This window comes from Nycticebus coucang, chromosome 12 (genome assembly GCF_027406575.1).
Source record: "Nycticebus coucang isolate mNycCou1 chromosome 12, mNycCou1.pri, whole genome shotgun sequence".
Lineage (NCBI taxonomy): Eukaryota > Metazoa > Chordata > Mammalia > Primates > Lorisidae > Nycticebus > Nycticebus coucang.
Window position 1 is genome coordinate 11,972,402 of NC_069791.1, and position 24,640 is coordinate 11,997,041.

General features: G+C 52.9%; 1 protein-coding gene across 3 annotated transcripts; it reads left to right on the forward strand.

Annotated features, from left to right (window-relative positions):
• ZNF385A (zinc finger protein 385A) lies at positions 1-24,055 on the forward strand. Of its 3 annotated transcripts, none has more exons than XM_053556754.1 (8): positions 1-70; positions 7,506-7,642; positions 17,041-17,151; positions 18,911-19,073; positions 21,493-21,735; positions 22,090-22,259; positions 22,482-22,577; positions 22,724-24,055. In XM_053556754.1, exons 1-8 carry the CDS (start codon positions 61-63, stop codon positions 22,952-22,954), a joined length of 1,161 nt encoding a protein of 386 aa, XP_053412729.1. In that variant the 5' UTR covers positions 1-60; the 3' UTR covers positions 22,955-24,055. The 3 variants fall into 3 exon arrangements, with proteins under 3 accessions (XP_053412729.1, XP_053412728.1, XP_053412730.1); XM_053556753.1 differs by having other exon boundaries at positions 46-70; positions 7,485-7,642; XM_053556755.1 differs by lacking the exon at positions 1-70 and adding an exon at positions 6,312-6,447.
• Positions 24,056-24,640: the final 585 nt, after the last annotated feature.

A 24,640-nucleotide genomic window follows, 5' to 3' on the forward strand; every position in this document is an offset into this window, starting at 1 on the left:
CCGGCCACAGCGGCCCCCGGGACAGAGCTACGCGGAACCCCAGGCGCCTGGGTCCCCAGCATGATCCTCGGTGAGTGGTCTCTGCGACTCCAGGCTCCAGGCTCCTGGATTCCTCTCTGTGGGTCACCCTCCCGCCCCAACCTCCCAGCACCGCGGTGACTGCGGCCGCCCGTCAGCGACCGGTTCCCCCTCCCCCTTCATCTGGCTCCACATCTGGGGTCCCATCTTCCCCTCTTCCCCAAGCTACCGCTTCTCCGGATAATCTAGGGAGTGGCAAAAGGAGAGTCAGAGCTGAGTGAGACCCCCGCCCCATAATTAGAACATTGCGTATTCATGAGGCTCATGAATATTATATGACAGTCTACGAGAGGCTGGGGGAGGGGGCTGGCCCTGGCCTGGTGGAGTTAGGGAAAAGGTTCTGACCCGTCCCTCCCAACCCCCAGGACTTCCCCCCACCCTGAGCTTAGACACTCCGACATCCTTCTGGGCCCAGGATAAGGGGGAAAGGAGGAAGTGGGGGGTGGAAGGAGAAGATGGTGCGTGTAGCTTCGAGGTGAGTGTGGTGGGAGGTGGGAACCTGAGGGCTGAAGATAAGGGAGCTGGAGAGAAGAGGGGGTGGAAAAGTGTCCATCCCAGGGCTCCTGTGGCTCAGATCCTGTCTCCGCAGCCATCCTGCCCCAACACGCCGGGACCTGCCCCTCTCTCTCCCTGCTTGGCTGCCTGGGCCCTTCCTTCCCATCTTCCTATTTCTCTTCCACTCCTGCCTAGGGCGGGGGGCACCAGGAGAGGGAGGGGTGATGGGGAGAGTAAGAATGGGGGATGGGAACTCCCGCTGGGCTCTGACAGCCCGTCAGCCACAGCCACCCCATCCTCATGACCTACATCGGGAAGGGAGCCCCAGGGGTGGGGGAGGAGAGGGCCTAGCTCTGCTCCGGACTCTGCATCAGCTCAGCTCTAGGCCCCTGCCCTCCACCTTTCCTTCACCATAGTCCACAGGCCTGCTGTGACCTCTGCCCTCCACCCTGGCTAGGCCGGTTCCTTGGTCCCATTTGTTTTTTTTGCGTGTGTGTGTGTGTGTGTGTGTGTGTGTGTGTGTTTTGTTTTGTTTTGTTTTTGTGGGAGCCCCCTACCAGGCCTGGACACCTGTGGTCTCCCTCCCTGCCACTAGGGACACCTGGCTCCATCCTGGTGCCTGGAGGGCTTGGCTGGCCCCTGTCCTCACCCTTCTGCTATTTATCCTCCTTGCTTGCTTGCTTTCATTTTACCTCTTATCCCTATTGACTTCCCACAAGCAGTTTTTCTCTGCTTCTGCCCTCCTTCCTCCATCTCCTTCTCCTCCTTCCTCCTGGGTGTTCTCAGTCTGTCTCACCACTTTGTGTCTCAGCCCCTTCCACCTGGCACTCTGTCCTAGCTGTTAAATGAATGAACCAACAAAGGCATGAATGACCAGTTGCCTGCCTTCTTCCAAGAGAATCTTGAGCAGGGGAAGGTAATTCCCCACCCTTCTATGAGTACTACCCCCCACCTAGGGTGACCCCCACCAACACACACTGGCCTCAGGCCCCCAGAGCCCAGGCTTCACATTCCTCCAACCTGTGTGATCCCTGTACCCTGGCTCCACCCTGGGCACAGGCCCCAGAAGCAACATCATACTTGCTCAGAACAGGCCAGCATGAGCCATAATTTTCCTGGTCAGCAGGCCCTGAAGAGGGTGTCAGAGGCCTGCTTCTCAAGCCCAACCAAGAGCCCAGTCACAGGAAAAATGCCTGGGTCCGGATGCTCTGAAATTGGACCCCAGCCACCAGTTGGACCCTCACTACCCTTCCTTCCTGGGAGGACACTGTAATTAACTCCCTTCTTGTGCCAAGCCCACAGAGGGGCCCACACACCTTAGTCCTCTTGGAGGAAGGAAGAAGAGAAAGCTGCCAACGAGGGCTCAGGCCCCACCCTCAGGGACTGTAGTAAGGTTTTCAGTTCTGAATGCTGAGGTCCACTGAGTCTTGACCCCAGGTTTAACATGGTCGTTCTGGGCTTGGGCTCACTGCTCTGAGTTTTCTGTACCATCCTTTCCAATTGAGTCCTTGGTGTGGTAAGAGTAAGGGGGCCACTGGAAGAGGCCCCTTCCAGTCAGGGTGGGAAAGATTTCCCAGGGGTCGCCCTGCTCTTCCAGTCCCAGTCACCTCCTCCTTCTAGGCCCTGCCCCCACCCACATCCACCCTCGGGTTATGAGGGATGGTGTTTTAGTAGTTGTTCACAATCATCCCCTTGTCTCTTTCATCTTTGACTTCAAAGCCTTTCTAGCCCTCACCCTGCCTCCTGCCAAGATTGGAAAATTGAGGCAAAAGGGGACAGATACCTGGGACTTGGTCAAGAAGATAAGACCTAGGAGTTCAAGGCTCTCCTCTCATTCTACCCCAGATTTTAGGCATATCTGTGAAGGGAGAGAGGACAAAAGGCCTCAGGGAGAAAGAGATGAATTAGAGATGAGCCCAATTTCTCCCTTGGTCCTACAGTCTAATTCCCATTTTAACCCAACGCTGACCCCATGCTTTTCACCACCTTAGGCCCTAACAATTTCCAACCCTAACCTCAATACCTCTCTCTGATCTTAATCTCATCTTGGCCCAGTCTTCACACCAACACCAACCCACAGCCCTACCCTAACACCTTTCCTGTCTCCTGTTCCTACCCAAGCAACCACTCCCTAAGCCAGATCACTGCAGGTTCTCCCTTTCTTCACTACCAAGGCTTGAGGCCCCAGGCCAAAGCTAAGATGGCCAAGGGGCTGTGGGTCCAGACCTGGCCGTAATTTCTGAGGAAGAGAGAAAGGAAAAGACCAGACTTTAAGCCAGACACCGTGGCTCATGCCTGTAATCCCTGCAATTGGGAGGCCGAGGCAGGTGGATTGCCTGAGCTCACAAGTTCAAGACTACCTTGAGCAAGAGCAAGACCCTGTCTCTAAAAAATAGCCTGGTGCTGTGGTGGGTGCCTGTAGTCCCAGCTACCTGGGAGGCTGAGGCAAGAGAATCACTTGAACCCAAGAGTTTGAGGTTGCTGTGAGCTAAGCCATGGCACTCTACCCAGGGTGTCCAAGTGATACCCTGTTTCAAGAAAAAAAAGAAAAGAAAAGACCAGACTTCAGAGGGATGTAGGGAGCCAGATGTGGCTTGATTGTGGGTTAATTCTAAAAGGGAAACCTGAGCAGGATCATGCCTAGGGCATGTAGGGTGGTGAAATGGACAGACATCCACCCAAGGATGAGTTTGGAGTGCACTCTTTCTAAAATGTGTTGGGAGCTGTCTTTAATAAAGCGTTTAGTAATTCCCCATGGAACTGGGTGGGGCACTATCTGCTGGAGGTAATTACTCTAATGAGCTTCCCGCTGGAGTGACTTGCCCCAGCCAGGCCCCAGCTCCTCCCTGCCCTACCACACACACGCAATCACATGCATGCACACTAACACATACTCCAATTTGCTCTCTTCTTCTTCCTCCAGACCTGCCTGAAGACTTCACCCAGCCAGATGTCAAAAGCCCTGCATTTTTCTACCTCAGTTTCTTCTTCCCCAGCTCTTCCAATATTCCTACCTTTCTCCCCCTCCCTTTCCCAATCTACCCAGAAAAGTGTAGTATTTAAAAGCCCTGTGTTGGGAGCCAGACAAACAGGTTCAAATCCTGCTGGGGCAAGGTGGTTCATGACTGTAGTCCTAGCACTCTGGACTATAGGCCAAGGCAATTGAATCTCTTGAGCTCAGGAGTTCCAGACCAACCTGAGCAAGAGCAAAACCCCGTCTCTACTAATAATAGAAAAACTGAGGCAAGAGGATCTCTTGAGCCCAGAACTTGAGGTTGCGGCACTCTAGTTAGGTTACCAGGATGAGACTCCATCTCAAAAAAGGAAAAAAAGGCTCAGCACAGTAGCTCGGAGGGAGGCCGAGGGGGGAGGATCATTTGAGCTCAAGAGTTTGAGACCAGCCTGAGCAAGATCAAGACCCTGTCTCTACTAAAAATAGAAAAACTTGCCAGGTGTCCTGGCAGGTGCCTGTAGTCACAGCTACTAGGGAGCCTGCGGCATGAGAATTGCTCAAACCCAGGAGTTTGAGGTTGCTGTGAGCTATGACACCATGGTACTCTACCCAGGGTGACAAAGTGAGATTTTGTCTCATAAAAGAAAAAAAAAAAGAAAGAAAGAAAGAAAAGTTTCAAATCCCTCACTGGCTGTGTGACCTTGGCCAAGTAACTCCCTCTCTCTGAGCCAATTGTCATCATCTATGAAGATTCGTTCACTCAAACATTCATTGAGTTCTCATTGTGACATGCAGCACTTTACACTTCACATGTTCAGTCCTCTCAACAACTCTATGGGGCTGGCACCCCTGTTTTCACTTGACAGATGAGAAATGAGGCTAAGCGATTGGCAGACACTAGCCAATCAGCTAGCCAGTGAGTGGTAGAACCATCCACTGGGAGACTGTGTGTGTAAAGAGCCTGGCATATAGTAAATAATCAAAATGTAGCAACTTTTGTTATTCTCAGAAAAAGAGGAGGGCCCTAAGGTCTGAGGTGCACAAACCTGAGAGTTCTGCTTCTGCCCATCCAACCCATAAGCTGCCCTCTGCCCCTCTCCCCACCTCAGATGTCAGAGTGCAGTGGACCCAGGAATCTGGGAAGGAGACAGTGAGTCTCCACTTGTCCGTGCTGCTTCCTTCCTGCCCTAACCTCATCTCACCCCTCTCTCCCACTCTTCCTCCCCAACTCACCCAGGGCTCACAGCAGTGGGAAAGATGAGTTTCTGGCCATAAGGAACTGAGTCGCTGCTACCTGGCTTCCTCTATCCCTCCTGTGGAGGACAAAGGAGGACTCCACGCACAGAAATGACATGGAACTTGCTCTCCCCTTCCTCTTCTTGAACAAGATGAAAGCCTGTGCTCACATCTCTACTTCAGAGTTAAATCTGAGCCCTTTGGGAGTGATGTAGCAGAGAAAGAATTTGCTATAGAGTGTGACAGATCTTGATTTAAATTTCAGCCCTGTGAGTGTTGCCTGTGGCTCAAAGGAGTAGGGCGCCAGCCCCATAGGCTGGAGGTGGCGGGTTCAAACCCATCCCCGGCCAAAAACTGCAAAAAATAAATAAATAAATAAATTTCAGCCCTGAGACTTACAGGCTGTGTGACACTGGCCAAGTTTTTAAACGTCTCTGTTTCCTCCTATGTCAAATGGAAAAAATACCAGCTACTCCATAGACTCACGGCTACCTCATAGATTGAGCTCCTTCAGAAATTGAATGTAATAATACTTGGAATTCATTACCTGGCACACAGTGGCTCCTCAATAAATTTTTTTCTGTAGCTTTTTCTGGAATTCCGCTCTCTCCTCTTTGTTGGGTTTGAAGGGTGAGAGCCTACAGGGTCTAGAGCCAAGTAAAGGGTCTAGGAGCCAAGCTGCTGTCTCTGGGAATGGGGCAAGTGCCAGCCCAAAACCAGCTGCAGGGGTGGGTGCTGGGCGCTGGGGACTCTGGGGGTGCTCAGGTTTCTCTCACCATTCCTGATGCTGCTCAGGGCTTGTTAAGGCTGCCCTGGCTGTGGGTGCCAGGAATTGAGGGCGTGTGGGGCACAGAGGGAGGAGGCCGTGAAGGGACAGACCAGGAAGGGGAGATGGTCAAGCTGCCCCATTAGTCTGTCTGCCCCTCTCCTCTCCTTTTTATCTTTCTCACTCTCTTTGTTTTCGGTCTTTTGATCTTTCTGCCCTGGCCTCCAGTTCTGTGTCCAGCTTTTCAGCTGTGTCTCTCTGCTTTTTTCTTATTTCACTCTCTCCATCTCTCCCTGGTTCTCTGTCCTTTTCCCTCTCGGTGTCTCTGTCCTTCTTCTTGTCACCTGCTCTTGCTTCTGCCACTCTTTCCCATTCTCTCTCACTCACTTTGTCTATCTGTTTCTCTTTCTCTCTCTTTGTCCCTCCTCTCCACACCTCATCTCAATCTAGAAGGTGACAGAGGAAGGAATGGACTCGAGGCATATAGACCCTCCAGCTGCTGAAGGGCCAAACTCAAGCATCTTACCCTCTCCTTTAGCCCTTAGGATTCTGAAGCCTAAGCTCCCTGCAGCCTTGACCCCTCTGTCTTAGGTACCCTGGCTACCCAGTCCTGGCACTGGATGGAAGAGACCCCTCCAGACTTTTCTGGACCAGCTCCCTGCCCCCAGCTGTGCCTGAGCCCTCCCCACCTCCTCCCTCTCGCCTCAGATTCCCCTAATCCCTGCTCCCCCCGCCCTCCCCTCTGCCCCACTTTTCCAGGATTCTGATTGGCTGATTCTACTGACTGGGCTGGGGGGAGGGGGCGGACTAGGGAGGGGGCAGAGGGCAGAACCAAGGGAAGGGGACGCTGTCAGGCCCAGGCCCCTAGGGGGCCAGGGCCAGGCCACTGCCTGGGGGCAGCAGGCACCAGAAACTGAAGGTATGAAAAGGGGTGGTCTCTATGGAGGGAACAGGAAAGGGGGACCTGGGGACCCTCTGCCCTGGTAGGGTCAAGGGAGGACAGGGCCAAGCATGCAGCCTCCTCTGCTTGCCTTTGTTCCTGGGAACCCCTCTGGCTGTCAGGGGGTTGCTAGAGCAGGGGAGGGGAGCCAGAGCTCCCCAACTGGTGGACAGTGGGGTCAAGAAGGAAGCTAGGCCAGTGGAACCCCAGAGGGGTTCTGAGGTCCTTTGAGCTGTCCCTTTCGAGCCTTGTAGAGCTCCTCGCATGACTCTGGAAGGAGGAGAAGCTTTCAGGGGAGGGTAGCTGAATGTCCGGCCTGGACTTTCATTTCCCCTTGGGGTGGGACCCAGGCATTCCCCTCACAGAGGCCAGGTCGAGGTTCCTCCTTGAAGGTGGAGCTGAACACTGCAGGTGAGACAAAGGGGCACAGGGGAAAAAAGAGAGAGAAGGGGCACCTCCCAGAGCAAATGCTACCCACCCACTGCCTACCCCCAGAGAAGTCAACAGTTACTTAAGGATTATGATTGGAACAAAATCATAACTCTAGGGAACCTGGAAGATTCAGCAGCCCATCTCCAAATCTAGGCCTTAATATTCCCCTCTGGTCAATGGGATGAATCAATCACTCACTTGACTCTGTTCTTTGTGGGGTGACCCCAAGCTTTAGGATCCCTGGGGATGGGGGAAGCAAAACCAGAGAAGAAAAGGAGTGGCTGGGGCCTGGGGCTCAGGAGTCCTGCTAGTGCAGCAGGCAGCCTACAGAAAAGGTCTAGGCTCTTCCTGGGTGTGTAAAGTGCCTAAAGTTCTCTGGGGGAGGGAGGCTGGAGAAGAGGGAAGTGAAAAACACCCAGAAGGGAAGGTCGAGTCCCCACAGAGCTCTGTTACTCTGGAGCCAGCAGGGGAAGTGTGTACACAGATTGGGGGGTCACACTTCTGAGTGTGGGGGCTCCAGCTAGGAGGTTGGACTGACACAAGTTTGGGTGGGATTCCCAAGCTTTAATCTTCCTACCCCACAGAATGTTTTCTCTGCCCTTCAGGCAGCCTGAGCCGGGCAGGTCCCCTCCCTCTGCTACGGCAGCCCCCCATCATGCAGCCCCCACTGGACCTCAAGCAGATCCTGCCCTTCCCGCTAGAGCCAGCCCCTACTCTGGGCCTTTTCAGCAACTACAACACGGTGAGTAGCAGCCTGCTTGCCTTCCCCACCCTCGGTGCCCTGACCCTTGGTCCCACCCCTACCCTCTTCTCCCCCTATGTCTAATTCCTTACCTTTTCTTGTGACTCCATCTTCCTTAATTCTAGTCGATTGTAAGTGTTGTTGGCTACGTGGGATACTATTAATAGCAATAGTAATAGCCTACATTTGCTGTGATCTCATTGTGTGCCACACACTGTGCTAAGTATTTTATATGAATTACTCAGTAAGTTACCCTACCATCTGGAGAAGTAACAAGACTTATATTGGTGATAGCGACTATGGGGAGGAGGAGGGGTGTGGGTGCTGACTTCAGAAAGAGGGAATAAGCAGGAAGATAAGCATGCCTGTCTGTAAATTCCAGCTCTCTGCAGCCCATGTCTAGGTGCATAGGATCAATGGGGTAGGACCTGAAGGACTGACAAGGTTGTCTAGATTTAATACAATATGAAATAGGGAGTTATTGTCCACTTCTTTTTTTTTTAAGAATTTTTTTTTTTTTGAGACAGAGTGTCATTTATTAACCCAAGGTAGAGTGCTGTGGTGTCACAGCTCACGGCAATCTCCAAATCTTTGGACCCAGGCGATTCTCCTGCCTCAGCCTCCCAAGTAGCTGGGACTACAGGCACCTGCCACAATGCCCGGCCATTCTCTTATTGCAGTTTGGCCGGGGCTGAGTTCGAACCCTCCACCCTCAGTATATGGGGCCAGCGCCCTACTCACGAGCCACAGGCACTGCCCTCATTGTCCACTCTTCAGCAGGAGAGTCACCTGGTAAGAGCAGTACTTGAGGAAGTTGAGGGGGACAGCTGGACAGAAAGAAGAAGTTGGAGGAGAGTAGCCAGTTAGAAGACTGTCCTAGCAATGTGGGCCTGCAGGGAAGCCTCAAGGCCGGCCTGGGCCACGGCAGTAGGAGTATGAGTGGAGAGGAAGGGAGGATGGGTGGGGTGTTTCTAAAGAACTATTGATAGAGCACACTCACCAACTTTTCTGGTGTTTGGGGGTGGGGGAGAAAAAAAGGGATGAGTCAAGGATGACTCCAGGTTTTGGGCCTCTGTGACTAGGAGGAAAAAGTCACCAGTGACAGAGGAGGGGGTTGGAGGAGGAACCTAGTCTGGGCTCAGAGTGCTGAACTCATTTCAGGACAACAAACAGCTGCAGTTTGAGGCCTGGAGAATGGAATGGACCTAAAGGTTTGGGAGAAGTCAGCTTTATTCAACTCCAATAATCCACCATCAAACCATATTCAAGCCACAAACCTTGTGTTGAGTATTGACTTTGCACCAGGCACTGCACTACATGTCCCTGTGTACGATCTCATCTAATCTTCACACAACCTGACAAGGCAGCCATTACTATTCCTGTCTGACAAATGGGAAGACAGAAACTAAGGCTCCAAAGAGTTTAGTAATTTATATAAATTGACACAGTATGTGCCTAAGGTATGATTTGAACCTATAGCATCTGACTCTGAGGTAGAATTCTCTTTCTGCCACACCTGCTCCCCCAAACTCCTCCCAAACAACCTAAACTTTAAAGTTTATAGAGTAGAAGGCCAGCCGCAGTGGCTCATGCTTGTAATCCTAGCAGTTTAGGAAGCTGAGGCAGGTGACTTGCCTGAGCTCATGGTTCAGGACCAGCCTGAGCAAGAGTGAGACCCCATCTCTAAAAATAGCCAGGAGTTGTGGCGGGCGCCTGTAGTCCCAACTACTTGGGAGGCTGAGGCAAGAGAATCGCTTAAGCCCAAGAATTTGAGGTTGCTGTGAGCTGTAACACCACAGCACTCTACTAAGGATAACATAGGGAGACTCTGTCTCAAAAAAAATGATAATAGGCTCTGCGCCTGTGGCTCTAGCAGCTAAGGCGCCAGCCACATACACCTGAGCTGGTAGGTTCAAATCCAGCCTGGGCCTGCCAAACAACAATGACAGCTGCAACCTAAAAATAGCCGGGCGTTGTGGTGGGTGCCTGTGGTCCCAGCTACTTGGGAGGCTGAGGCAGGAGAATCGCTTGAGCTCAGGAGTTGGAGGTTGCTGTGAGCTGTGATGCCACAGCACTCTACCCAGGGCGATAGCTTGAGGCTTAAAAAAAAAGATAATAATGTTTCATATTAAGGCCAGGCATGGTGGCTCATGCCTATAATCCCAGCACTCTGGGAGGCTGAGCAGGGTGGATTGCTTGCGCTCAGGAGTTCAAGACCAGCTGGAGCAAGAGTGAGACCCCATCTCTACAAAAATAGAAAAGAGAAAAAAAAAATACTGGGTGGCGCCTGTGGCTCAGTGAGTAGGGCGCCGGCCCCATATGCGGAGGGTGGTGGGTTCAAACCCAGCCCCGGCCAAACTGCAACAAAATAATAGCCGGGCATTGTGGCGGGCGCCTGTAGTCCCAGCTGCTCGGGAGGCTGAGGCAAGAGAATCGCGTAAGCCCAAGAGTTAGAGGTTGCTGTGAACCGTGTGAGGCCACGGCACTCTACCCGAGGGCGGTACAGTGAGACTCTGTCTCTACAAAAAAAAAAGAAAAGAAAAAAAAATACTAGCCGGGTGTTGTGGCTGGCCCCTGTAGTCCCAGCTGCTTGGGAAGCTGAGGCAAGAGGAATGCTTGAGCCCAGGAGTTTGAGGTTGCTGTGAGCTAATGACGCTATGGCACTCTACTGAGGATGACAAAATGAGACTCTGTCTCAAAAAAAAAAAAAAAAGTTTACCGAGTGTTTTTTCATATCTCAAGCTTTAGAGCAACCCTACTGGGGTGGCTGTTATTATCCTCCTTTTACAGATGAACAAATTGAGTATTAACTATAAGCAAGTTTTTGAGATACAATAGAGACATTCTAGATACAATAAGAGATGTTCTATCTCAAAGGACCTTATATTTCAGGGGAGAAAGATAAACATGTACACAGAAAAACAGAGGGAAGGTTACAAATATTGTGACAGAGACACTGACAAAGATTCAATTTAACGAAAAAAGTCTTGAGCACCTACTATGTACTAGGCACTGTGCCTGGTGTCAGGGACAGTGGGGGCAGCGCCTGTGGCTTAGTGGGTAAGGCGCCAGCCCCATATACAGAGGGTGGTGGGTTCGAGCCGGGCCAAACTACAACAAAAAAAAAAAAAAGGAAAGAAAGAAAGAAATGTTCAAAAGAAGCTCACGATTTAGTAAGGAAGATAACAAGGTTATAGTTACCTTGTGTGAGAAGAGCTGTGTCAGAAGCATTTAGCTTGCATGGATGCCCAGGGGAGTGTCAGGGAAGACTTGCTGGATCTGTGGTGCCTAAGGGATCAACTAGAGTTGTGCAGGAAAACAGAGCAGAGGAAAAAGAGATTTAACCTGGAGCAGGTGACAGAGGATTTGGACTTTGAAGAATTATTGGTAAGATTTTAAAAGTGGTCATTGAGAACATTACAGCCTGAAGCAAATAGCATGAACAAAGTCTGGAAAAGAACATTTGAGAAAGTGCAATTGATGGGGTTTGACTGGACTTAAATACCTGACTTGCACTTAACCTCTCAGATCTTAGCAATTCCGTCAGTGTCCCCATTGTATAGATGAGGAAACACAGACCCAGAGAGGTCAAGTGACTTGTCCAAGGTCACAAAGCTCCTTAGGTAATTGATTTGGATAATCCAGGGTTTCTGACTCCTGCAGAGTTCATGTCTCCTTTGCCTTTAGCATAGATATTTAAAGCCACTAGCGTGGACAAGCTTGAAGAGTGCAGCAACAGTGTTAAACTGCATCCACTGTGGCATCCAACTAGCAGGATTTGAATTGTTGTTCCAAAGTACTGACTGTGTGACTTTAGGGAAGTTACATAACTGTTTGGAACCTCACTTTTACCAGCTGTAAAATGGGATAGTAATAACATCAACTCACAAAATTGTGAGAATCGTATTACATAATCATAATGCCTAGCCCAAACTAAGTGTTAGTCAGTGTTAGCTGCTATGATTTTTATGTTGTTGCTATTATTTTTTATTTAAGGAAGAAGAGAGACAAAGGTAGGATGGCCAAGGCCTTGGCCTTGCGGAAGAAGTGAAATTAGGCAATGGGAGTAGAAAGAGGTTCCAGCAAAGAAAATGGAGGAGCCACTGGAGGGGGAGGAGAGGGAAATATGTTCTGTAGAGTTAGAGAAGCCAAAGGAGAGAGTGTGGCAGGCTGCATCAATAGTGTCAAATTCTGCAGGGGAATGAGTACTGCAGAAAAGCTGCAGACAGGCTTTTGGAAGTATTGTGCAGCTGTTAAGTACATGGCTTTGGAGTCAGGCTGCCTAGGTTTAAATTCAAATCCCAGTTCAGCCACTTACTAGCTTATGACCTTGGGCAAATTATTTAACCTCTCTAAACCTCAGTTCCTTCATCTATAAAATGAAGATAATAATAGCACTTACTTCAAATGGTGGTTGTGAAGATTAAATTAGATAATCCATGCAAAGAGCTCAGTACAGAAGCTGGCACATTCCAAGGGCTCAATCAACATTAGGTGATGGTGGTGGTATTATTTATTCGTGACGGAGTCTTTCGCAGTGGACTGGTGCCTCCAGCTCTCTCTACTTGGGTAGTTCCGACCCCTGGGGCCCATCCTGGCATCACTCTCTCATTCATTCTCCTCCCACTCACTCTACTGCTTCCCTCTGCCCTTGGATGTCCTCACTATTTCCCAAAGCCAGCCTCTGTTTAGATCCAGTCCCCTGCTTCACTAATCTCGCTGACCTAGATGGAATGGGAGGGGATGAGACCTAGAGATAAGGGAGTGGGAATCCTGTGTAGAGAGGATGAGATGTAGGGGGAGTGGGCCGCATGGCCTTCCTACCGGGTGTCCCCCAGTGCTGCCCCCACTCAACCGCCAGAGGGCAGCAAGTGCACGAAGTGTAGGCTGTTGGGGAACCTGGTTGTCCTGCAGGTGGCGGGCGAGGGGAGGAGGTGGGAAGAGGTTAGGGACGATGTTCCCACTCTGGGGTCGCTTCTGCCCTGGGCCCCCCAGCTCCAAGGTTCAGAGGAGTTGCCGAGAGGGCAATGTCTGACACTCGGGTACCTGAGCTCGGTTTCCCATCCCTAGTGGGATTGTTGCCGGAGCTGGGGAAGAGTCGTCCGGAGACTCATTAGGCAGGCTATCAGCAGAGGAGCGAGGGGAGGTTAGGGCGCAAGGGATGAAAGAAAGGAGAAATGTACGAGCTAGACAACCAGGGTCGTCCGAAGGATTGGTGGGCACACTGGACCCAAGAAGAAACCCCAGTGGAGGCAACAGAGGTCATCAGGGCAACGCCTCTGCCGCCGGCCGGAGTAGCCTCTTGCCAGGACAAGACCTTTCTTGGAAGGGGTGTCGGGATGTGGACATCCTCTCCTCTCCTCCTTTCTCCCTAGCCCCACTTTGTTCCTCTCAAGCACCCCGTCCCCACCCCCCTCCTCGGCCCCGCCTCTAGGGCGGGCTCCGGCCCCGACCGGCCCCGCCTCCCCTTCTCCCCTGCTGGCCGGGCCGCACAGCCCCGAGACGCCCGGGCGACGAGCGTCGCGTCCCCGGCCCGCCCGGCCCCACCAGGCTCGGCCCCCGCCTCCACGCCCGGGTCCGCCACCCCGGGCCATGGAGCCGCGGCCCCCAGGGTCTCGCAGGGTAAGCCACCCGGCCCCTCCTCTCTCCTTGACTCCCGCAGCTGCCGCAGCGTCCCCCCCCCCCCAATCCCCGCCCGCCCCTGCGGGGCCAGCTACCTCTCGCTTCTAGTCCTTGGGTTATCCAGCCCATCCCCCACACTAGCGCGGCCAAAACCAGTCTCTGGATCCAAGCTGGTGCCCCCAGACTACTGTCACCATATTAGATACCCTAGCCTCTGCTTCCCAGATTCTTGAGTCCCAGAATCTTCAGATTTCCCCTCAGGTCCTATACCTACCCTCGAATTACCACACTAATCAGATCGCTCTTCTCCGGCCCTGGCTCCTTCCCAGCACCTGTCCCCCACCAGCTTCCACCTGCCCCTTAGACACCCCCTAGCTCCCTCTCTTTCCCATCTCAATCCTTCTCATCCCTGAGATCCCATAGCCTTTCTCTTTGGGTCTTTATTTTGGTGGGTGAGAAAGTGGGGTGGTCACACAAGGGGCAAGGAGTTCCATCAGATAAAGGGCAACGGAAGGAAATAATCACAGTCCCACTTCCTTCCTGATCTGGTTTCCCCCACTCCTGTCCCCCTTGCCCTTCCTGGTTCATTTTGCCCCAGCTTCAGGGAGCCATTCCCCTTCATGTGTGTTTTTGGAGGGCAGGTGGGAGGGGACTGTTTGATGGACCTTTCCAGGACTACTAGGCCAACATCCCAAGGAAGAGGCTCTAAAGTGAGATGGGCTTGGGAGATGCTGGCTTGCACCCCTCCAGACCTTCCCAGGGAGCCCTCATCTAGGTCACCGGGGCCTCTTGACCTTGGCCTGGAGCAGCACTTCGGTGGCTCACATTCCACTTACACGGGGATTGGGCCCAGGAGCCCTCACCTTCAGCCTGGTGTCTCCTCTGTTCCTGGAGGAGACGGTGGCAAGAACCTACCTGACTCCATTGCTGCCCTCATCTCCATCCTCCACCCTCACTCCTAGTTGGTATTTATGGACTTGATCCTGGGGAGGTGATGGTACAAGAGCTAAAGTTCTCACCCTGGAGGAGGGACCCAGGTAGGGCAGGGACCATTCTTAGGGGATGGATGTTGGGATGGTCAGATCCCACAAGACATCTTCAGGGTCCTCAGGGTCCTCATCCTGGGTCCTCAGCCCCTCTGGGGAGTGGGCTGGGGTGATGAAGTAGAGCGTGGGCAGAACCAGGAGACTGTTATCTCCCCTTTCCATCCCACTCATCTCTCCCTACTGTTCTCATCTGACTTAAATTTCCTAACCCAGATTGGATTTCTGTTTAGGCTGAATTCCCATTCCCCACCCAGCATATGAGGAAACCCAGGGGTTAGGAGAACCCTAGAGAAGACTTGAGGGTCTCCAAATAGGAAGGACTGAGGCCTAGAGACCGGGAGCTTAGAGCAGCAATCTGTCTTCCCTTCCTGATTAAAACCTGTCTCCAACTTGGTCTGTCTTTCTTTCTGCCGAATACATAATACATTCGCACAGATAAACACACAGCTGAAGATTATACAACCTGACCATTCGTGGTGTCAGCAAAGCCCCCAACGCAGAAATGTTGATACATAAATGATGTACACACAGTACATGACACTCATTCACACTCCACCCATGCACAGATTGATCACAGCCTGCCTAACACACACAGACACACCCATTCTCCTGTTTGCCTTTTCCGTGGATGTGACTGGGGCTTCCAGGAAGCTGACAGGGAGGTACAAACTGATCCCCTGGGAGGACCGGTTTCCAGCCAAACAAGAGCCAAAAAATTGACACTTGTCAGTCATACCAGTTATCTGAACTTGGCCATGGCTTCTGCCTCCTGCACTATCAAAATGGCAGAGTGAATGAGGCCACCTCCATTTCACAGGGATGTTAAAGTTCCTTTCCCGATACAAATCCTAACCTGCCAATGAGACTGCTGGGGAGAGGCAAAGGAATGTCATGATGTCTGGGCTGTGCAGACTCACCACTTAACCCCCTGCTTCATGTTCTGTCTCTCACCAGTGTCTCACTGGAGACTCTAAATCTAGGAACACAGCCAGGCTCAGCTGAAGAGTTAAGGACTCCCAAGTCCCCAGCAACTATTTTTTCTTCTCTTCCCTCCCTCCATTCCTTCCTTCCTTCCTTCCTAACTTCTTCCCTCCCTCCCTCTCTCTCTTTCTCTCTCTCTCTCCTTCTTTCTTTCTTTTTCTGAGACAGAGCCTCTGATGCCCAGGCTGGAGTACAGTGGCATCATCCTAACTCACAGCAACCTCAAATCTTGACAAGTGATCCTCCTGCCTCAGCCTCCCCAGTAACTAGAACTACAGGCACTAGCCACCATACCCATTTGATTTTTTTCTATTTTTGGAGGAGAGGGGGTCTTGCTTTTGCTCAGGCTGATCTCAAACTCCTGAGCTCAAGAGATCTTCCCACCTCAGCCTTCCAGAGTCCTAGGATTACAGGCATGGACCACCATGCCCAGCTGCAACTATTTTCTTGAGCCCTCCACTTGGAAGATAAAGTTATAGCCTTAATTCAGTCTCATTCTTATGTGAGGTCCCAGCATCACCCAATCCTCAACCTCAATCTCTCCTTTCCCTAGCTGCTTAGGGGCCAGAAGGAAGGAGGACTGTTTAGGGAGACAATTTTCATGCCGCATGGCCTCTGGCATCATCCCCTGATAGCAGAAGGCTTCAGAGAAACTCCCATCTTCTCTCTTCCTCATGTGAACTCTTGGCAGGAGACTGCAAAGACATCTGCTGACCCAGGGTGGGGGCAGAGATGGTTCCTAATCCCGCCCAGCCCCGTAGCCCTGCCCCAGAAGCCCTGCTGATCAGGGAGAGGGTTCAGAAGATCCCTGGGCTGCCTCAACCAGCCAGCTGTTTAGGTCCCTGCACTTATTTCCCTTTATTCCCTAGAGCCACCTACTCTCTCTTGAGTTCTTTTACTCCTTCTAGAAGTTGCTGCCTTAAATAGATATTGCAAGTGAGTGTGTTAGGATGAACTGGAGCCCAGAGATGGGAAGCTGGAAACATCTGTCACCTGGGACCAGAGGCTGGGCTTGGCAGATAGTGATACCCCAGAGTGGGGGCCAAAAGAGTTGAAAGCCTTCAGCTGAAGGCCCTAGGGGTCCTTTGGGACTTCATGTCGAGGAACTTCTGGTAGCCTAGCTGTAGAAGGTAGAGCAAGAAAATAGCATTGGATTTTCATGGTATGATAGACCAATGCAGGAGTCCAGGTTCAAATTCTAGCTCTGCTATTAACTCATGGTATGACTTGAGGCAAAGCACTTCTACTTTCTGTAAAATAGGAGCATTGGGCTAGTTGACCCATCACATCCATTCCAGTGCTATAAAGATTGGGCTGGGAAGGCGGCACCAGTGGGTAGGGCACTGGCCCCATATACCTGAGGGTGGCAGGTTCAAACCCAGCCCCAGCCAAACTGCAACAAAAAATAGCCGGGTGTTATGGCGGGGGCCTGTGGTCCCAGCTACTCAGGAGGCTGAGGCAAGAGAATCGCCTAAGCCCAGGAGTTAGAGGTTGCTGTGAGCTGTGTGATGCCATGGCACTCTACCGAGGGTGATAAAGTGAGACTATCTCTACAAAAAGAAAAAGAAAAAGAAGAAGAAGAAGAAGATTGGGCTGGGAGAGAATCAGACTGAGGCTTAGAGCCCCAGGCAGGTCAAGGAATGGGAGGAGGGCCTGGGAACCTTGGTTCAACCCAGATGCTGCCAGTGGGGGGATGATGGACATGAGTTTGTGCTGGGGTTCCCAGCTCACCCCAGCCTGCCTCCACAGATGGACCCTGTACAGAAGGCTGTGCTCTCCCACACTTTTGGGGGACCCTTGCTCAAGACCAAGCGTCCCATCATTTCCTGTAATGTCTGTCAGATCCGCTTCAATTCTCAGGTAAGAAGCCCCACTGCTCATTCACCTAATGGGTGGGGCAGGGACTGCCAGGGCACCTTGAGAGAAGGCAAAGTCTGGGAGCTCTGGGAGAGGGGCAGAGATTGAGAGGATTTCAGGAGAAGAGTGGGGACAGGGGATACTGCAGGAAGGGCAGAGGGTGATAGGGAAGGAACTTAAAAGGGAAAAGAGGTTGCTGTGTATTTCAATGTGAAGTAGATTGGTCCTCTAAGACATTCCCCTCCCTCCCTTCGGACTGGAGCATCCCTTGGCTCAGAGCTTTTTGGAACATAGGTAGCCATCAGTGTCTTGAGTTGAAGTGCAGCCTCTGTCCCATTGGTCTTCAGCCACTGGGCTGTGTTAGGTGGACTGGCTCCTCTATAGAGCTTCTGTCCTCTTTGGCCTCTGCTTAACTCCTCCTCCAGGCCATCCACTTCCCTCTAATCTTCTGACTTTCTCCTCTCTCCACCCCATTTCTACTCTCCTCCCTCCCAAATCACATACTGCGTCTGGCCTCCACTCCCCTCCCATGGGACCTTCCCAGGGAGAGAAGCCACCTAAACCCAAAACCTAGAGGTCTGGCCTTTAAGATTTCCTCCTTGTGAGGCTCCACTGAGACTTCTGTAAGGGTCTAGAGGGGACTTTGTGGGGTCCAGGCTCTGAGAGCTTTTGGAGAAAAACAGCAATGCCTCAAGAGCCTCATTCTGCTGAGTAGGGAAAAATACAAGCATGTTCTGTTTCTCTAGCTGGTACACACACATGCGCACACATGCTGCATGCTGAGCTCTGCTCATCACTACCCTACCCTTAGTTGTCAATCTTCTTTTTTTTTTTTTTTTTATTTCGTTTTGGCGGGGGCTGGGTTTGAACCTGCCACCTATGGTATATGGGGCCGGCACCCTACTCCTTGAACCACAGGCGCCACCCAGTTGTCAATCTTCTTTTCTTGCCTATACATACTTTTTATTTCAACCCCTGTCAGGGTGACCATGTGCCTCCAGCCCAGAAGGTGCACATGGGAGTGGAGCCACAGGTGGGGAGGCATTTCGCCTTTCCCTTTAGCTTGGGCCCCAGGCACCCTTTCTACCAACCATGGCTCTCCTCATTGGTTGAAGTGGAAGACTGGAGGCAGGGAGCCAACAGCAGACAGCCCTGCCCTCTTTTTGTCCTCCCTTTCCCTCCCCCATCAAGTGGCTCTGTTTTGACAGCTGTCTCTGCCGCTGTCTCTGTCCCCAGAGCTGAGCTTGAGGCCAGGGTCCTCCAGGGTATCTACATGGGCTTCAGGAAAAATGAGACCCAGTAGTCAGAATACAGCCCAGAGACCAGGCAGTAGAGATCCTGAGGGTGAAAGCAGCAAAGGCTGGATCCCGGGGTTGGAGGACTGAGGGGAGTCCCTAGGATCTAAGAGGGTGCTGACTGGAGAGGCCTTACCCAGTTTAGAATCCTTCCATAGGGTTGGGATTCCACTTCCTCCACCCTAGGACTAGGTGGGGGCCTGAGTCAGCAGCCAGGCCTGGGTGTGGTGGTGGGGTGGAGTCTGAGCTAGGTGGGGATCTAGGTTCCCAGAGACTCAAGCTCCAGCAGCTAGTCTGAGCCCCAGGAATAACCAGTACGTATTGGCGTGGAGCTTTACCTCTCAATGGTGTAGAGAAAGACTCCTTATAGCCTGCTAAGATCACCCCAGGGCCTGAAGGACCTCTGTAGGGAAGTCAGTCAGATGAAAGGTAATCTCAGATTCCATTTTCTTCCTCCAATCCCAAAGAGCCAGGCCGAGGCGCACTACAAGGGAAACCGTCATGCCCGGAGAGTCAAGGGCATAGAGGCCGCCAAGACCCGAGGCAGGGAGCCTAATGTCCGAGAACCTGGAGACCCAGCTCCCCCAGGCAGCAGCCCCCCAAATGGAGATGGTGTAACACCCCGTCCAGGTGTGTGTGAATCCCCTACATTCTTCAACTGACCTCTGTCTTCTCTGAGGTCATTTCCCAGAACTCTCCTTTTCCATCTCTCTTCCTCAGTCCCCACCCCCCACTCAAGGTGAGTCCTGGAGCCAAGCACAATGATGTAAAATTTCCATCCTGTCACCCCTACCCTCTGCCACAGCTCCTCTGTACAGAGTCCCCACTGTCTGTCCTCCCCACCCAGTGACTCAGAGGGGCTAGGGTGAGGCCACCTGGCAAACCTCCCCAAGAAAAAGGGAACCATCAAATCAGAAAGAGAGGCCTCTTCATCTTGAGGAGAGGGGCAAGGGAAGGAATCAGGCTATCTGGGTCCTGCTCTACTTAGACTCCCCTCAGGGAAAATTGAGAGTCTGAGAAAGCGAGGCAACTCCCTGGATGTTCTTGGGTAGAACTTCTAACCTCTCTGGACAGCATTTTCTTTTCTGGAAAATAAGGGGTGAGACTTGAAGATCTTTGAGGTCTTTCCCAGGTTTACAAAAAGCAACTCTGAGATTCATTTTCCCTCATGGCTGGTGGCCATCTTCAACCATACTTCCAGCCAAGAAACTGGAAAGAGGGAATATTGAGACAGAAAGATATCAGCCACCTCCATCCTGGGATTACCACATCAGATGTCAATCTTGGCCAACTTCAGAGAGACCTAACATCCCCATTTTTCTCCTTATCCTTGCTTATGCTTCCTGCCCCACCCTAAGAAGAATGAGAAACAAGCATGTGAACCACCAGATTGGGAACCAGGCCCCCATTCTCACCATGTGTGCAGACAGACACAGAGAACCACCCTCAGGGATGCATAGACAAAGTGGGTGGGCAGGGGGGCAGGTAGGGGATCTGGGTTCTTTTTTGTTGTTCTTTTTTTTTTTTTTTTGTAGTTTTTGGCCGGGGCTGGGCTTGAACCTGCCACCTCCGGCATATGGGACCCGTGCCCTACTCCTTGAGCCATAGGCACCGCCCTGTTCTGGTTGTTCTTAAACAGACTCTCACTCTATCACCTGCATGGTGTTATGGCATCATCATAGTTCATAGTTCTCTTGGGCCCAAGAGATCCTCTTGCCTCAGCCTCCCAAGTAGCTAGGATTACAGGCCTGTGCCACCAAACCAGGCTAGTTTTTCTATTTTTAGTAGAGACAGAGTCTCTCTCTTTTTTTTTTTTTTTTCTTTTGGCCGGGGCTGGGTTTGAACCCGCCACCTCCGGCATATGGGACCGGCGCCCTACTCTTTGAGCCACAGGCACCGCCCAGGGTCTCTCTCTTGCTCAGGCTGGTGTCAACTCCTGAGCTTGAGCAATCTGCTGGCCTTGGCCTCCCAGAGTGCAGGGATTGCGGGCATGAACCAAGGCGCTGGGCTGGGAGCTGAGTTCTGATTGTATTCTGGCTGTGTCTCAGCCTCATTATCTTAGGTTAGTTTGTTAATATCTCCATAAAATGGGGATGATGATGATAACTAACATTTCTTGAATAACATTGTTGTAAGTGCTTTACACGTATTATTATACCTCATTTAGTTCCTACATTTCTCTAAGGATATAGGGCAGGATAACTCTACCTGTCCTGCTTTCATAAACCATGAAGTCCTATCTAGCCTGGGATGTGGATTTGCTATCTGGATTGGGATGGAAGTGGAGGATTTCAGAAATTAGTAGAAGAAATGAGGGGAAGGGTCATAAGATGCACAAGCAAATGGACATCTGCAAGGGTCAGGAGTTCCCCTCCCACAAGCTCCCCACCCCTACCATCAGCCTCCCCATGACCCGGAAACTGGATCAGCTGCTGGAGCTAGAATGGGAGCACTAGAGTTTCCCCTGTACACAGGCCAGAACCCAGCACTGAGGCCTGGGCCTGTGCATCTTTAATTGAGCCATGAATTATAGAACAACCTGTATCCCTGTTTCTTCCCTCTCTAGTCTGCTGTTTCTGTTTCCCTTTGCCACGTCTATGTCTCTGTCTAGCAACCTCTCCTCACCCTGCCTCTGCCCCTTCCTAGGGCTCTTTGATGCCTCCTGGGGGCTAGGCAGGACCCTGGGAAGGGGCTGTCCTGGCAGGAATCCCAAACTGGCTGGCAGGCCATTGCGTGGTGAATCCATATGCCATACCTCCCTCAAGGGTGGGCTGGCTGCCAGCTTCACCCTGAAGGTAGGCAGATAGGGCTGGACCCCTTGGCCATTCCCAGCTTAGACAGAATGAGCCAGGCTCTGGAGTCTCACACCCAGGCAGCGGCTGCTGGACCACATCTGGCTCTGGCCCAGGGCATGAGAACATGCATGTTGTCACAGGGTGGGAACTCCTGGGCCCTTGCCCTCCAGGAAATGGGGGTGGGACTCTTCTACATAAAGAGTCTTTTCCAACAGCCATCTGGGGTGACCCCCATGTTTCTCCCCCAACAACAGTTTCCATGGAGAATGGACTGGGTCCAGCCCCAGGATCCCCAGAGAAACAGCCTGGCTCCCCATCCCCTCCCAGTGTTCCAGAGACTGGTCAGGGTGTAACCAAGGGTGAAGGGGGAACTCCTACCCCAGCTTCCCTGCCTGGGGGTAGCAAGGAAGAAGAGGAGAAAGCCAAGAGGCTGCTCTACTGTGCATTGTGCAAGGTGGCTGTGAACTCCCTGTCTCAGCTCGAGGCACATAACAAAGGTATGTATTCCCATGTCCCACTCACAGTCTCCTGTCTTCAGCCCACCCTGGCTTCCTGCCCAAGGCTTCCAGCATTTCTAAACCCTCCAAGACCTACCATCCTACCTCCTTCCCCAGTCATCTCCACCATTCCTTAGCTCTCAGCTCCCCTCCATCTTACCTCTTTGACTCTCCTCTGACCTACCATGTGTTCGGGAGGGTCTCTAGGGTCTTAGAAGGCAAGACCCCAAACTTGTTTCCCTCTTTCTCCCCCCGCCCCTCAACTTTGTACCCGTGAAGGTAGGTATTTAAATCCTAGCAGGCCTGGAGAATGTATTCTCCCACCCCTCACCTCCTGCCCTTTGTGGGTTCCAGGTACTAAGCACAAGACAATTCTGGAGGCCCGAAGTGGGCTGGGGCCCATCAAAGCTTACCCTCGGCTGGGGCCTCCCACCCCTGGGGAACCAGAGGCTCCTGCCCAGGACCGAACTTTCCACTGTGAGATCTGCAATGTCAAGGTCAACTCTGAGGTCCAACTGAAACAGGTGGGTCTAAGGCCCTTCCCAGGAATTCTGGAGAGTCCCATCCACTGAGTGGGAAGGAGAACAACAGGCTGGGTAAGGGTCCGTCTTCAGAGTCTAACCCCAGGTGGCCAAAGGAGGCGAGGCCAGGTGCTTTAGTGTGATCACGGCCTTGTGTGTGGCCTTGCCCCCTTGCCGCTGTTCTTTTTCTGGAGTTCACAGCCCCCTCCCTACTTGCTCCCACAGCACATCTCCAGCCGGCGGCACCGAGACGGCGTGGCCGGGAAGCCCAACCCACTACTAAGCCGTCACAAGAAGTCTAGGGGAGCTGGGGAGTTGGCGGTGAGACCCGGACGCTGGGGAATTCGGCAATGGGAGGACACGGGTGGAGAGCAGAGAGGGGCACTAGGCTGGCCCCAGGGAGAAGTGGGCTTTGCCCGACAGCAGGACAGACTTCTTTCCCTTCCCCCACCTCTGTCCCCGCACAGGGCACGCTGACTTTCTCCAAGGAACTGCCCAAGTCCCTGGCCGGCGGCCTGCTCCCCAGCCCCCTGGCGGTGGCTGCGGTGATGGCAGCGGCAGCAGGCTCCCCGCTGTCCCTGCGCCCAGCGCCAGCAGCACCTCTTCTCCAGGGACCGCCGATCACCCACCCACTGCTCCACCCGGCCCCTGGACCCATCCGAACAGCGCACGGACCCATCCTCTTCTCCCCCTACTGACCTCCATCCTGAATCCCTCCCATTCAACTCCCCACCTCCAGCCGGGACCCAGGCCTCCGGGCTCCCAGCCCGCCCCTCCTCCTGGCACTCCCTGAATGATCTCTCCTTCCCCCCACCCCGAGGTACGGGGTTCCAGAAAAGGGGAGGGTTAGCGGGGGAGGGGGGCTTCAGAAGGGGGGGAACACCCCAGATCTCAGGGAACCCCGCCCCCCTGCCTTTCTCCCTCCCCTAGAAAAGGGGGGGCCGTCTCACCCCCGAGCCCCCTTGGAGACACCCCCCTCCCAAAAGCCATGTCCATCCATCCCTTCCCCCCAAAACCTAGCACAAAATGGGGTTCACAAGCCATGGTCGGGGTCCGGGGGCAGAAATGGATTTTCTTGGCAATAAGCGGACTCGGAACTCCGGCCCCCCTACCCCAAACTGAAGCGCTTCCGTGAACACCCCCGTCCTCCGCAGGGGGAGGGGAGCAGGTGGGATCCTGGGTCCCTCATAAGCACTTTGGTTTTACCGCCTGCAACCTCACTGTGCCCGCCCCGCATCACGCCCCAGTCCCAGGTCTAGCTGGGCCCATTGCCGGGGGCAGCACTTGAGGGCATCTCCGGCACTTGGGTGGGACCAAGGAGATGCCCCCATAAGACCTTTCCCTCGCCTTCTTTCCCAGTCCGGGTTCCATTCTTTTCACCAGCACCCATCGCCCAAGGGGTACCGAGGGGGGCAAGGGGTGTCCAGTCCAAGCCCACCCCCGCCTCGCCTTCCGCAAAACTGTGAGCAAAAAGCAATAGAAGCCTCGTCCCCGCCCCCCGCTCCCCACTTCCCGCAGGATTCGCCGAGTCTGTAGCCTCCCTATCCCAGCTCCTAGACCTCATGGCTGTCCCCTCCCCCCAGATACCTCCACTGCACAACTCGGGTAGGGGCGTGACACCCCCCCCATAGTTTCCGTATTGTCAGCCCTCCAGCCTACCGGAGAGGGAACCAGCCCCCACTGGCCTTCCCCTTCCCATCAACTCTTTCTGCTTGACAATGTAGCAACCCCGGCCCCCTACCCACGTCCTCCCCTTTTTCCTCTCCCTGACAATAAAGTCTGAATTTGTTCTGCCCTCCGCCCCCCAGACTCAGACTGTTTTTGCCCGCTGTTTTGGCAGCAATTCGATCGAGAGATGTATCTGTATAGTGAGGGGAACCAGCACACACAGAAAAAGGAACGAGGAGGAGGGGGACGGGAAAACAGGGTGGGAGGAAACAAGATTCGAGGCTTGTGCAAAGCGAGCCGAGGCTCCCCATCCCACCCAGCCCCACTTCCGCCCAGCTTGTGTAAACTTGGCCTAGGGAATCATTTCGAGTCTCAGTCTAGAACTGCAGTTGCGGCTGTTGAGAATTTGCCTCAACTCCACCAGGCGGCGCCAACGACACAGAAAAGAAGCATCTCCCAGGCTAAGCCGCTTTGCAAAGTGTCTACGTCCTAGAAGACCGGTCTAGACTCAATCTCAAACAAAGGAAGTTGTAGGCATGGTGGGCAGGAACTGGAGATCTGAGAGCTAGGCTTTGGTTAGCCCCACATAAATAGTGACCTTGGGTCAGTCTTTGCCTTCTATGGACCTCAGTATCGCCATTTGCAGAATGAGCAGGTTTGTGCGTTTTAAAGGTTCATTGAGGCCTCACATACCCATCTAAAGAACTGGGACTGTG

Excerpts from the sequence above, each read along its gene's own strand:
- ZNF385A (XM_053556753.1), top strand. Across the intron at positions 19,074-21,492 it reads TGGTGTAACACCCCGTCCAG|TTTCCATGGAGAATGGACTG; the intron begins GTGTGTGTGAAT and ends CCCCAACAACAG. Across the intron at positions 21,736-22,089 it reads GCTCGAGGCACATAACAAAG|GTACTAAGCACAAGACAATT; the intron begins GTATGTATTCCC and ends TGTGGGTTCCAG.